Here is a 14,083-nt window from a genome sequence, read left to right as displayed (position 1 = left end):
GTGTTAGATGAAGCTGCATGTTACACATACTGACTCATGTGTCGCTGCATGTTTCTCCATGTCTTAGAGGAGATGGCTGACTTGAGATGAATGAGTTTGTGTAACACCGGCTGAGCAAGTGTGCGTGTTGAGCAACAAGCCATGGGTTTCCTCAAACTTTCGGGAAGTGACCTCACACTGCCTTAGGCAACGGAGGCAGTGATCTAATTGACAGGAAATGCCACTAATGCCGTCAGGCACAAAAGCTGCTTGTGCTCTCATTGGGCAAAACCAATTAGCATATATACAAAAAATATATATATATATATATTTGTTCACAATCATGGATTATAATATTGTGGGAAATTCCTGTGGTACAAAACTACTCCTTTTTGTGCTGTATTTTTTATTAAATTTTTTGTCCAGTTGTGAGCAATATTTATTGTAACATTATTAGAAATGGAATGTTAATTGTTGTTGTTTTTACGCTCAAGCATATGTGCAAGGTAATTTATTTTTTTGCATTACATATTCACAAACAAAGCTTCTCATATAGTGGGAGAGGAATTATATTTATAACCTGTGTGACTGATTGACTTCTGTGAAACACGAAAGGAAATATTTAGCAGAATGTTTAAGCTGTTTTGAATCCGATGAAGGCTGTCAAGCTCAAAAAGCACTAGAAATTAGTCGACAACTCATGTTTAAAGGGATACTCCACTTTTTTTGGAAATAGGCTCATTTTACATCTCCCCCAGAGTTAAACAGATGAGTTTTACCGTTTTCGAATCCATTCAGCCGATCTCCGGGTCTGGCGGTACCACTTTTAGCATAGCTTAGCATAGATCATTGAATCGGACAAGACCATTAGCATTTCTCTCAAAAAAATTATCAAAGAGTTTCGATATTTTTCCTATTTAAAACTTGACTCTTCTGTAGTTACATCGTGTACTAAGACCGACGGAGCGCCTGAAAATAGTCCCCAGCATGGTAGACTATAGGGTCGACTATTTTCAGGCGCTGCGTCATATCATTACGCGTGCTGCACTCATGGTACGGCAGCAAAGTTTCTTGATTATTACGCAGGAATGAGAGTATAGTTCTAGCCATATCAGCCTAGAAAATCGCAACTTTACATTTTCCGTCGGTCTTAGTACACGATGTAACTACAGAAGAGTCAAGTTTTAAATAGGAAAAATATCGAAACTCTTTGGTCATTTTTTTGAGAGAGATGCTAATGGTCTTGTCAGATTCAATGATCTATGCTAAGCTATGCTAAAAGTGGTACCGCCAGACCCGGAGTTTGGCTGAATGGATTCGAAAACAGTAAAACTCAACTGTTTAACTCTGGGGGAGTTGTAAAATGAGCCTATTTCCAAAAAAAGTGGAGTATCCCTTTTAAAGTCTTCTGATGTCAGATGATTAGGTTTATGTGAAGAACAGTCTGAAATTCACGGATAAACCATTTTAGCTTAGCTTTCAGACTGAGCTCATTTGCGCTTCCACATTCAAACTTAGCTTGACATTTTAAACACGGTTTTGGGTGAACTGTTCCTTTAAGTAAATCAAAAAACTGTTGTACCAAGAGTAATGGTGCAGTTTGATTGGTTTGTAATTGTAGATGAGTTAATGAGCAATTTTACTGTGTTTTGTCCCTCAGACGGAGGATTCTCCTAGTCCGAAGAGACAGCGTCTTTCCCAGCAGTCTGTATTGGAGTTTACCTCGGCCCCTCCTTCCACACCCTCACCACCAATCAGACCATGGGAGCTTCCACCCAGTCGCAGGCCACACCCCTATCCCCACCCACACTACCACCCCGAGCGCTGCCACACACCTGCACGGCACAGACGCAGGTATGCTGTGTGTTAGTTGACTGCTAGTACTAATTGCTGTCATGATTAGCTGTCAGCTCATGCTGTGCTGTGACATTTGTCTAGTTTGTCTGTATAATGCATTGTTTCAAAGCAGTTTCAAAATGGATTACTGTATTTTGAATTATATCAATTACTGTGCTGGAAAATTACTAATTTTAGGGGGAAAGCCCATAATTCTTGTCTTTTCTTTAGTTATTTAGTCCCTCAGTGAGCATTATAAATACTAGAGCTGGTTATTAGAACGGAATAACATAATAATTATTATTTATTTATTTAGTGAATGTTAAAGATGGCTATTTTTGTACAAATTGTTTTTATTAAATGCATAAATAAACATTAAATACAGTCAATGAATATATTATGTGATATTAAATACTATATAATTATCCACTGGCTGTATTCAATGTTTATTTATGTTTAATAAAAATTATCTATACAAAAATAACCTTCTTTAACATTCACTAAATGTAAAAAAAATAGAATAAAATAAATAAACATTTAGTGTTTATTTGGATATATTACAATGGATATATACAATGGATATATTATTATATAGACACATCACATTTAGTGAATGTTTGTTTTTATTTTGTTTTTATTATTTACAAAATTGTATGCCTTTTTATATAAGCATTCAGTGCAGACATTATAAATAAATGTGACTCTTTCTGTGCAGTCCTCCAGTGCGGCGTCAGCGTGGCCGACGAGAGCGTCTGTCACGGCACCATCCCCCTCATGGTTCCCCGGGTGGGGGGCAAGATGAAAACTACCGCCACCCTCCTCACCCACATTCTCTTCATCCCTATGGCCAGCCACCATCCCACCCTCCACCCGGCCTTGATGAGCCGCGGGCCTTTCACCCACCCACGCTCTCGCCACGGTTATTGCACCCGCCACAGCAGGGCGCCATGGTGATGGACCTCCATGAGCAGGTTAGAGGGTTGGGGCGGGAGCTCAGTGTTTCAGTGAGATCATAACGGGGCTTATTGAGCAGCAATATTAAGCAGACTATGATGTCCTATATCCAGTGTTGGGGAAAGTTACTTTGAAAAGTAATGCATTACGATATTGCGTTACTCCCTTAAAAAGTAACTAATTGCGCTACTTAGTTACTTTTTTAGGAAACTTTTGCGTTACGTTACTTTTTTTTCCGGTTGGGCTTGTTTTTTTTTTTTTTTCTTATAACAAGTTATATTTTAGGGCAAATGTAAAGACCCTTTCACACCAATATTGAAATGATAAGCCTCAGGCTGAAGGAAATGCAAATTCACACGTGTACAGTAGCAGCTCAAGCAAACCTTTCAGCTGTGCTGCCATTCTGGATAACAGAAGAATGGGATGCAGGAGAAAAAAAGTTTAACACTTACTTAGTTACGTCTACAAAAAATTTTGGTTTAAAATGAATCATCCAAGGTCAGTAGCAAGTACATTGGTCAATAAAGTGAGCTTAAATGTGTTAAAAATAATGTATGTTTTATTTAACATATTTTTTTATTGGAGGTTTGTATATGATTCTGATCCTGCATTTCACTGATTTCATTCACTTTTGAGGAATATTTTTTATATATTAAATATTTATATATATTTTTTTATAATATTATAATATAATATTTATAATATTTATTTATATATATATATATATATATATATATATATATATATATATATATATATATATATATATATATATATATATATATATATATATATATATATATATTTTTTTTTTTTGCAAGTGAGATGAGTAAATGCACACTCAAATTTAGTCTAGATCTACAATAACCATCATGTTTACACAACGCCTCTGCATTTCGGTTTGTCTCAACATGGGGACAAGACGGCTGTCAGTCAATGAATGGGAAAACTTGCGTTTCTTATTTCAAAATAACTCCGATATTTTGTTGTAAATTTTAAACGTAATGTTACTTTACTAGTTACTTGAAAAAGTAATCTGATTACGTAACTCAAGTTACTTGTAATGAGTTACCCCCAACACTGCCTATATCATAACTTTTTTTGTGTGTGTGTGAGACGCGTACCCCCACATCTCTAGTGGAAATGTGTGTTGTTGTTTTTTCAAATCTCACGTCTGTCGCCACTTGTCTCAGTTTCCAGGTCCAAACGAAGTCAGATGTCAAAAGCAAACAACAAACAACAAATGGTGCTAATAAACACTCGAAAAATTATGATCATAACCTTTATGTGCATACCGAAATCTCAGATGGCCAGACAGTGATTCATCTTCTATAAATCGTTAAATATCGGCGGCTGGGTCACAGTGAGCCCAGAGATTGTAGTCTACACTGTGAGTTTTTAAAAGTTTAGCTTAAATGTATGATATGAATAAAGAGTACTCGTAAACAGCTGTTAAGATTCTCAATTGAAACAAGTAGTGGCTTGGGACCCGATTTAACAAGCAGGTACTGATATCATTTAGCATTATCATTATTGAAGTGGACACTTTTATGATGGTTGATTTTAGAATTCAAACTTATTTGGGATGTTTAACAAAGTAATGACTCTTTGTGTGTGTGTATATATTTATTTTTATTGTTTTTGCATGCGTTTTTAGCTCCCTCAGGGTACGGTGCCGGTATCATATACAGTTTCTCCAGTGCCGCCCCATGGTCTACCCGCTCCCCTCTGCACAGGACAGCATCTCCCAGCATGCTCTTCTCAGCAGCAGGTGCCTGCCTGTTCTGTGGTCTTCAGCGGACAGCAACACTATCCAATCTGTAGCGTACCACCTCCAGTAAGTACATATCAGTGTGTGTGTGAAGACACAGCATCAATTTTTTGAGCTCATTGATTTGTTTGGATATGCTGCCTCCCAGTGGTAGGAAGTTGTTACATTCCTGTTTTAATCTCTGAGGGTGCAATCTCTGAAATAATTTGTCTGTTTCTTTGACCTGCAGATGTTGCCGGCGTGTTCGGTGCAGCATTTGCCAGTGCCGTACGCATTTCCTCCTCTTCTCTCAAGCGATCCACCCTTCCTGCTTCATCCTCCGCATCTGTCACATCATCCGGGCCACCTCACCACTCCTGGACAGTTCTTACCCTTCCAGACACAACAGTCTCGATCTGTGAGTATACAGTCGCAATGCTTATATTTATATTTTTATCTATTTAAGCTACCATTCAGAATTGTGGGATTCGTGCATCTTTTTTTATTTGTTTTTGAAAAAATTCTCATGCTCACCAAGGCTACATTTATTTGATCAATTGCAGTGATATTGTGAAATATTATTACAACCTTGAATAGCTGCTTATCTATTTTAGTATATTTTAAAATGTAATTTATTCCTGTGATGACAAAGCTGAATTTTCAGCATTATTACTCCAGTCTTCAGTGTCCTTCAGAAATCGTTCTAATATGTTAGAATGATTTGGTGCTCAAGAAAAAATTTTTTATTATTATAAATGTTGAAAATAGTTGTGCTGCCTAAAAATTTTGTGGAAACGAGATCATTTGTTTTTTTTTCAGGATTCTTTGATCAATATAGTAAGTTCAAAAGAACCGCATTTATTTAAAATATAACATTTTTGTAACGTTATAAATGTCTTTTTTCTTTTTAATGCATCCTTCCTTGCTGAATAAAAGTATGAATTTCTTAAAATAATAATAATAACTGACCCCAAAAACTGTGTATTTATATTAATATAGGTTTTTGTTTTTTTACTATAGTTCTGCTAAATAAATACATTTAAAAGTATTTCAATATTAGTAGTAATGTTTACAGTACACATGTTGACAATCAGAAAATGAATAAATCCTGTTTGTTTGTTTTTGTGAATAGCCACTGCAAAGGATAGAGAATGAGGTGGAGTTGTTGGGGGATCATCACCTGTCGGTAGCTGGAGGGTTTAACTATCCTCACTCCGGCCATCCTAGTCCTCTGCCCCCTTCCACCCCACTACAGTTCCTCTCCCATGAACCCCTGCACCAGGAGCTCTTTGGTGTGGTGAGTGATCTTCAAGCTTTATCACCTCAGATCAAAAGCTGCTTTAACACTGTCGGGCCAGTGTGAACCAGGGCTGACAAAAACGTCAAGCTACGCATCCACTGTCGGGCCGCAGCACTACCCTAAAACGTGCCCTTAACACTCCACAGAATGATGTCACACAACCCCACCATTTCACCTGTTGATTGAAAACCAAGCATGACAGAAGCAAACGTTTGGTTTTGACTTAAAGACTTAAGACTCCAGCATCAACCAGTGCTTATGATAAAAATGTTACAGGGACAGTAATTCTGTCAGGAGTGCACATTAATCATTATACCATATTTATTATTGCATACAAAAAGAGACACGTTCCTACTTATTCAGTCGCGCCTGCTTTCTTTTGTGTGATCAAAGGAATGCATAAAACAACTCTATTAAGGCTTTTTAAGTCCAAAAGCTAAAACATTTAGAAAAATATTGATTAAAATATCATGTTTACGTCACATTTCTTTAGAAAAAAATGTGAATTTCGATTAATTTTCCACTAAGTGATGCAATCCGAGGAGATTTGAGCAATCTCTCCCATCTCACAATACGGTTATCCTATCAGCCAACAGAGGGAGCTCACGAGAACAAAGTCATCATATATGCTTTGTCTAATTTCTTCAAGCAGTCTGTGGTATTAACAGTGGTTACCATAAGTAGCCTTTAGCACCACAAATAAATATATTTCTGCCTATATTTAAAACTTCTGCAATCCGAAGTTTTTTTTCTCTCACAAATAGCTGGTAGCCTGAAATGAAAGCATGGGAAATGAGCAGCAGTGTTGACCCTCTCCTAAATCATATAAACTCCGCCTTTGTTCATAACCACTCCTCAAGCCCCAGTTGGCCCGCTTTGGACCAAGGTATTCGGCGGGCCAAAAAACCCTGGCCGTTGGCCCAGAGGAAGCCCCGATATTGACAGTGGTAATGCGACTGGACCCGGCACTCACTAGTCACTATAGCACGCACTGTCGCTTGGTTTTGGCCCGACAGTGGAAACGCGGCTAATGCAAACTAAACAATCTAAAAACGGTTTTGTGTTCTTTCCAGCCGTATCCCCACTTCATGCCTCGGCGAATCACAGGCAGACGCTACCGCTCTCAGCAGGCCGTACCTCCACCTCCGTACCACCCGAGTCTGCTGCCCTACTTCCTGTGAGTTACACACATCAGACACACATCAGAGTGTTGTTTCAGAGAAACAGTGAGCTGTAGAAAATGTCACTGTTTTTCTCTTTGGTTTTTTTGGTGGTTCAGATCTGTTCTTCCAGTCCAGCCAACAGCAGTGGGTCCCGCCATTAGCTTAGAGCTGGATGTAGATGATGGAGAGGTTGAGAATTATGAGGTGCGTGTCTATTGTCATCTCAGGAAACACTTTAGGAATACGTTTTAAGAATACTTTATTCTATTTTACATGTGTATTTGTTCTAGGCTCTGTTAAACCTTGCCGAGCGTCTCGGAGAAGCGAAGCCTAGAGGTTTGACGAAAGCCGATATCGAACAGCTGCCTTCCTACAGATTCAACCCCAGCAACCATCAGTCTGAGCAGACTTTGTAAGCGCAATACACAAACTTTAAAACTTACAGGCTGTTATTTAACTACTTTGTGACCTACGTGGAATATTTGTACTCCTGAAAGAAAAAAAGCCTTTTAAAATGCCTAAAATAGACACTTTTTCTTTGATTGATTGGTTTTAAAAATACATGAACAAAATCGTGATGTTGGAAAAAGTTAATTAATAACATTATGTCCTCCCTCTTTCCCTACAGGTGTGTAGTGTGCATGTGTGATTTTGAGTCTCGTCAGCTGTTGAGAGTACTGCCCTGTAATCACGAATTCCATGCCAAGTGTGTTGATAAATGGCTCAAGGTAAGCAAGCATGCTAATTAATTAACTTTATTTATTCATATAATATTAATAATAATGGTGCTATTGGTATTATATCCTTAAATTATATAAAGGATTTCAGTGGATCTCAACCTTTTTAACTCAAATGCCCGCATTGTCTAGCAGAATATTCAATGGCTCCCCGATGTAGACTATTTCCAGTATTTCATCTGCTATTATGACAAAGCGGAAACAGTATTGATATATTAAATGAATCTAACCATTATGCAGTTTGTGATTTTGTGAATTTTTTTAATTTATTTTTTTACTTTCATTTAAAAGCACATTAGTTATTGAAAAGAAATATTTTGTATTTTATTATAAGAAATAATTTTTTTACGTTTTGATTATTTATTTATTTATTTATTTATTTATTTATTTTTAGCGTTGCAATTTAGATCAGTTAGAATATTTTTATATATTAATAAGAATTTAAATCTTTTTTAGTCGTCTCTAAGCCTCTTGGGAAGTTTTTCTGAGACCCCCTGTTTAAGAAAACACTGTCTTAAGGTGTGGTCACATTTATTGTTGTTCAGCTAATTTTTGCGGGCAAAATCTAGTCATTTCAATTGGAATCCACAAAATCGTGAATTTCATGCGAGGGCATAAGGTTTCCCCATGCTGATTTCACAACCGATTCAAATTTGCCGTTGACCACAAGAAAGCTGCTTGGTTTGAAAGCGACTTCTGTAGGAGTTGTGCTTCATACATCACGACGACACTATTGACAATGGACCTTTTATTTTTCCCATGGGATTTTGCTAGTGTGACCGCACCCTCAGGCAGAGATAGACTTGCCTAACTATAACTTTTCCCCAGTTGTGATCTATATGTTTCTTAGACCAATTTGACAATCCGTCCTCCTCTGTCTTCTAGGCTAACAGAACCTGTCCTATCTGCCGAGCAGATGCCTCTGAAGTCCAGCGGGATTCCGAGTGACGCTGCTCACCGAAAACACACACACACGCGCACACACACACATGCGTGCACACACACATATACATGCACACCACTAAACACTTTTGTCATTCTCCTACCCTGTTGCATTCAATTAACTTCCAAATGCTAAATTACTCCTCACACACAGATGACTGCTGCAAATGATTTGTGAGAACTTTGAATCAAAAACATTTGTTTGATATTCATCTATGAATATCCAACTAACTGAGACAGACACACACACACACACACACACACGTCCCTTTGGTTGTTTGATCACTAATTCTTTTGAGTGGAAGTCCAAAGATTATGGTTCATATTATCATTCTGGTTATGTTCTGGTTCTGATATTGTTTTTTTGGTTTTTTAATATATAAATATATATAGTTTAGTTCTCCCCTTTGGGGGTGGGTGTTGGTATGTTGCAGTCTTGTGTGAATGAGTGTGTATGTGCACTAACATTCCCGGCTATGTGAGCACACCGTGGTGTGGTGGTCTTTACGAAGGTTAATGTTGTGAGCATGGGCTTTTATATTTTACCAACAAATATAGCTATATATAAATATGTATGTATCAATATAGAGGGACAAATTACAAAATTCATAATTGTTTTTTAATAGGAAAAAAAAATTGTCTTCAAAAAATGGAACAAAAGATTGCATAAGATTCAAATTATATCTATACATAAAGAGGGGCTTTTGGGTGGGTCTTGCTCAATTATGATTTAGCAGTCTTTATAGAATTGGAAAACTGTGAGGTGTGTGTGCTTTTGTGTGAAAGAGTGTGTGTGTGTATTAGAGAATCAGTTGTTTGTTATTTATCCCATATGTGTGGTACAGAACACTGGCTTGTCACTCTCACTTTTATTCTCGTCTGGGATTGGCTGAGGATGTGCACTGACATGACGTGATTGGTTTGGAGGGGCAGTGGAATATTCTCAAAGGTTTTAGATGTATCCTGCTGCAATATTTTTTTTATTAATTTTTTTTTTCTTCACCTGTCACACTTTTCAATATTATTGCAATTTACAAAACATAACCATTTGAATATGTATTCCTAATCCATATCCAGTCCTGCAGATTGATTGTGTAGACAAATCACCACTTTTCTCATTTAGCACTTAAATAGTGTAGTTTATTATTGTTTGGTGGCTGCGCAGACACCGATTAAATCCTGGTATTTGCCTTATGTCTAGCATCTCTTAAAACAGTGATTCACCATCTTTTTAAGCCCAAGCTAAAGTTTATTTTTTGCCTATGAAATTAGTTGTATGCCAGTTAACCCTGTAGCAGTATTGCCCACAGTACTCATGAGTTTACCAAAATTATCTCTAATTTTGAATTTGGGTCATTTGGTTTCGTATGCCTTTCATTTAGTAATCAGGGACTCAAGGGTATGTGTATACATGCCTTTTCGAAGAGGACTGAGGTTATGTCGTATCATTTGGGCTTCTTTAAAAAAAGAAAATGCACAGATTCTGCAGGACAAAGGGGAGGGCAACACACACACTCAGACCCCTTGCGAATTGTGGCGTTTTAAGTACCTTCCCTTCATTCCCAAAAGGCTCTCCTGGTCTATTCTTTTGTCTTTTCATTTGTCGTTTCGCTCTCTCACTGCCCTCTCTATACAGTTAGCTGTTCTAAAACAGCCTTCCAGTGCACCCACTCATACAGCCTCCATAAGGCTGTTATAGCCATTCATAGCCACGTGCGTTACTTTATAATGAATGCCTGAGATGCGTCATGACCTAGAGGGGTGTTTGAATGTGTATGATTGTTTCATGTCATGCATTGTTATCATTATGAATGGATATAACTGCCTCTGTCGTGCATTATGTAGGCTCTATGACTGGTGTAGAAAGTGTCATATGAATTCTGTAATGTAGTCTCAGAGCCTGCAGTGTCTTAATGAGAGATGCCTTTAAAACATTCTCCAGTGTTGTCCGCTTTAGTGTCATAAGTCGAAATCATGGCGACCAGAAAATTATGAATCCTTTATTCTTTTCAAACAACAAATGTGCATTACCTTAACTATTGTCATTCTGTGTTCTAGGAGTTTTATTTCTCCCCTGCTTGGTACAATAGCAGTTACCTCAGTTTTACTATTTATGGTTTTTTTCCCCCTTATTCTTTTGCAAAACCAATAAGAGAGCTTATGAATTCTCTTGCGTTTGTTTATTGGTTGTTTTAATTCTTACCATTAAAAATACAATTGTATCATTTAACATGTTGTAGTTTCATATGTATAATATCTGTAACCAAAATCATTTGAAGGCTTGATATAAAAATTTTTAACAAACATTTGTACTTTTTTTTTTATATGAGATATTACTAGTAATGCTTTACATAGTTTTTTTTTTTTTTTTTTTTTTTGTCCGTGACCCCTATTCCCAGTCTTTTGGATTTCAAAGGGTGGCTCAGTAATAAATGTATACTTTTCTCTTCCTTGAACTTTTCTGTTTTTCCATTCTTATCTCATCTCTTTATCTATGTTGTCTTCATTTTCATGGTTAAAATCTTACGGGTTAAATTAATATTTCACCCCCAAAATGAAAATCGTCATTTACTCTCACCCTCATATTTTTCCACATCCTGTATGAATTTATACTGTGGAACACAAAAGAAACATTTATAGCAGTATGTCCAAGCTGCTGTTTTCCGTACAATTAAAATGAGGATTAAAAGACTTGGAATATGGTGCAGGACTTTTCTCAGTTGCCACTGGCATCATGTTTGATTGGACGACAAAAGCTGAAACTGCTTTATACAGATATTTTAATCCTACATAAATTTATGCAGAAGCGAAGGTTGCAAAATGTTTGTTGATTCTCATTAAAGGTGGCTTTGCAGCATTTAATTTACACCAAACCAAAGTATCTCTGGTTGTGTCTGCAACGTTGCTATTGACACATCAAGGGAAGTCTCAACAGTTGGTCAAACCTTGAATTGTCAGGGTTTAGAGAGCAATCCAGTCCACTGCATCTCTCTACATGTATTAGCCTATATATATATATATAACACACACACCCACCTAAAGGATTATTAGGAACACCTGTTCAATTTCTCATTAATGCAATTATCTAATCAACCAATCACATGGCAGTTGCTTCAATGCATTTAGGGGTGTGGTCCTGGTCAAGACAATCTCCTGAACTCCAAACTGAATGTCAGAACGGGAAAGAAAGGTGATTTAAGCAATTTTGAGCGTGGCATGGTTGTTGGTGCCAGACGGGCCGGTCTGAGTATTTCACAGTCTGCTCAGTTACTGGGATTTTCACGCACAACCATTTCTAGGGTTTACAAAGAATGGTGTGAAAAGGGAAAAACATCCAGTATGCGGCAGTCCTGTGGGCGAAAATGCCTTGTTGATGCTAGAGGTCAGAGGAGAATGGGCCGACTGATGCAAGCTGATAGAAGAGCAACTTTGACTGAAATAACCACTTGTTACAACCGAGGTATGCAGCAAAGCATTTGTGAAGCCACAACACGCACAACCTTGAGGCTACAACAGCAGAAGACCCCACCGGGTACCACTCATCTCCACTACAAATAGGAAAAAGAGGCTACAATTTGCACGAGCTCACCAAAATTGGACAGTTGAAGACTGGAAAAATGTTGCCTGGTCTGATGAGTCTCGATTTCTGTTGAGACATTCAGATGGTAGAGTCAAAATTTGGCGTAAACAGAATGAGAACATGGATCCATCATGCCTTGTTACCACTGTGCAGGCTGGTGGTGGTGGTGTAATGGTGTGGGGGATGTTTTCTTGGCACACTTTAGGCCCCTTAGTGCCAATTGGGCATCGTTTAAATGCCACGGCCTACCTGAGCATTGTTTCTGACCATGTCCGTCCCTTTATGACCACCATGTACCCATCCTCTGATGGCTACTTCCAGCAGGATAATGCACCATGTCACAAAGCTCGAATCATTTCAAATTGGTTTCTTGAACATGACAATGAGTTCACTGTACTAAAATGGCCCCCACAGTCACCAGATCTCGACCCAATAGAGCATCTTTGAGATGTGGTGGAACGGGAGCTTCGTTCCCTGGATGTGCATCCCACAAATCTCCATCAACTGCAAGATGCTAACCTATCAATATGGGCCAACATTTCTAAAGAATGCTTTCAGCACCTTGTTGAATCAATGCCACGTAGAATTAAGGCAGTTCTGAAGGCGAAAGGGGGTCAAACACAGTATTAGTATGGTGTTCCTAATAATCCTTTAGATGTGTGTGTATGTATGTATGTATGTATGTAATCTTCGCAATGAGTCCAGGGCATGTCTCTGATGAAGGAAGGGATGTTTGTTTACGGTCACACTCACTATACTGCACTATTGCGCTAAACTTTGAATATTGACTGATGCTGTGACGTTCGTCAGAGTAACCTAATGTCATGAGATTTAATACAATGATTACTTTTGCGGAAGAAATTTCGCTGGATTTCCTAAAGTTTGAAAGGTCAGTGGTGTCAGGGTTTTGTTTGAGGCACTAGCAGGTAACCTTTGGCTTTAAAACGTATGATATAAAGTGGAAAATAGAATGACTATGGTTCGAATGCATACAATGTCCTACCTACCTATCAACATAATGATTTCCATACACGCACCCGGCTTGCCCAGACATCATGTCATCAGCGCGTTCGGTAGGGTTATGCATATCAGCCTATGAAAAAAAAAACATATCAGGCTATGCAGTTGTGGACAATCACCGAGTGCAACACTGCAGCCACCTTTTAAAGTTCTTCCTGAACCAGCTGTTCATCCTCAGACACTTATGCGTTTCTCTGGCAATGCTGTCAATGTGGAAATGAATCTGCAGCAGTCAAGTGGTTCAACTAGAGCACTTTAAGTTGTTTTCGTTCATTATTATTATGATGTAATGTGCTTTAAGACATGAGGTAATTTAACGCTGTCTCGAGACGCTTTGCAGAGGCTGCTGTCCGCGTTCATGTTTTTTGAAGGAAACTTGGCTTTGTGGAGCACTCTGAAGGGAGGGTGGTATCTTATGCTTTCAAAGATAGCTTGCTATTGCTAGCCTGTCCGAAATTGCCCTTTAGGTTATGAACTTCAAAAATTTCGGAATGTTCTCTGAACGTTCAAAATATTCCGTTTTGTTTTAAAAAAACGTTTTTTTTTTTTTTTTTTTTTTGGTTATGTGAACATTAGAGGAAACATTAAGGGAAAGTTCAACTTTATCCTTTTTATAACATTGGTGTATGGTATATCATAACAATGGGTATATCATTAGGCAATACAATATTCATGACATACAGTAAATGGGTACAGTAGATTGTCCTCTCCAGCAGGGGGCGTATAGCAACTAAGAGAAAGAAGGACTCAGATTAGGCAGCCAAAGCTGGAGTGTAATGACACCTATTGGTCATGCAATATAAGAACATCATATTTTCTGTC

At 38.0% G+C, this 14,083-nt stretch overlaps 1 protein-coding gene across 1 annotated transcript in view; it reads left to right on the top strand.

Moving 5' to 3' along the window:
- The window catches only part of rnf38 (ring finger protein 38), a 22,629-nt gene extending 11,738 nt beyond the window's left edge, over window positions 1–10,891 (top strand). Inside the window, exons 3-12 of the mRNA XM_084401563.1 lie at window positions 1,640–1,833; window positions 2,531–2,786; window positions 4,427–4,606; window positions 4,770–4,937; window positions 5,652–5,816; window positions 6,893–6,996; window positions 7,099–7,186; window positions 7,273–7,394; window positions 7,611–7,710; window positions 8,605–10,891. Of these exons, the coding sequence (XP_084257689.1) occupies window positions 1,640–1,833; window positions 2,531–2,786; window positions 4,427–4,606; window positions 4,770–4,937; window positions 5,652–5,816; window positions 6,893–6,996; window positions 7,099–7,186; window positions 7,273–7,394; window positions 7,611–7,710; window positions 8,605–8,667 (1,440 nt within the window). The 3' untranslated portion in view covers window positions 8,668–10,891. The remainder of the gene's footprint in view (window positions 1–1,639; window positions 1,834–2,530; window positions 2,787–4,426; window positions 4,607–4,769; window positions 4,938–5,651; window positions 5,817–6,892; window positions 6,997–7,098; window positions 7,187–7,272; window positions 7,395–7,610; window positions 7,711–8,604) is intronic.
- Window positions 10,892–14,083: the final 3,192 nt, after the last annotated feature.

This window comes from Rutilus rutilus, assembly GCF_951802725.1.
Source record: "Rutilus rutilus genome assembly, chromosome: 2".
Taxonomy (NCBI): domain Eukaryota; kingdom Metazoa; phylum Chordata; class Actinopteri; order Cypriniformes; family Leuciscidae; genus Rutilus; species Rutilus rutilus.
This window is presented reverse-complemented; position numbering and strand designations above follow the sequence as displayed.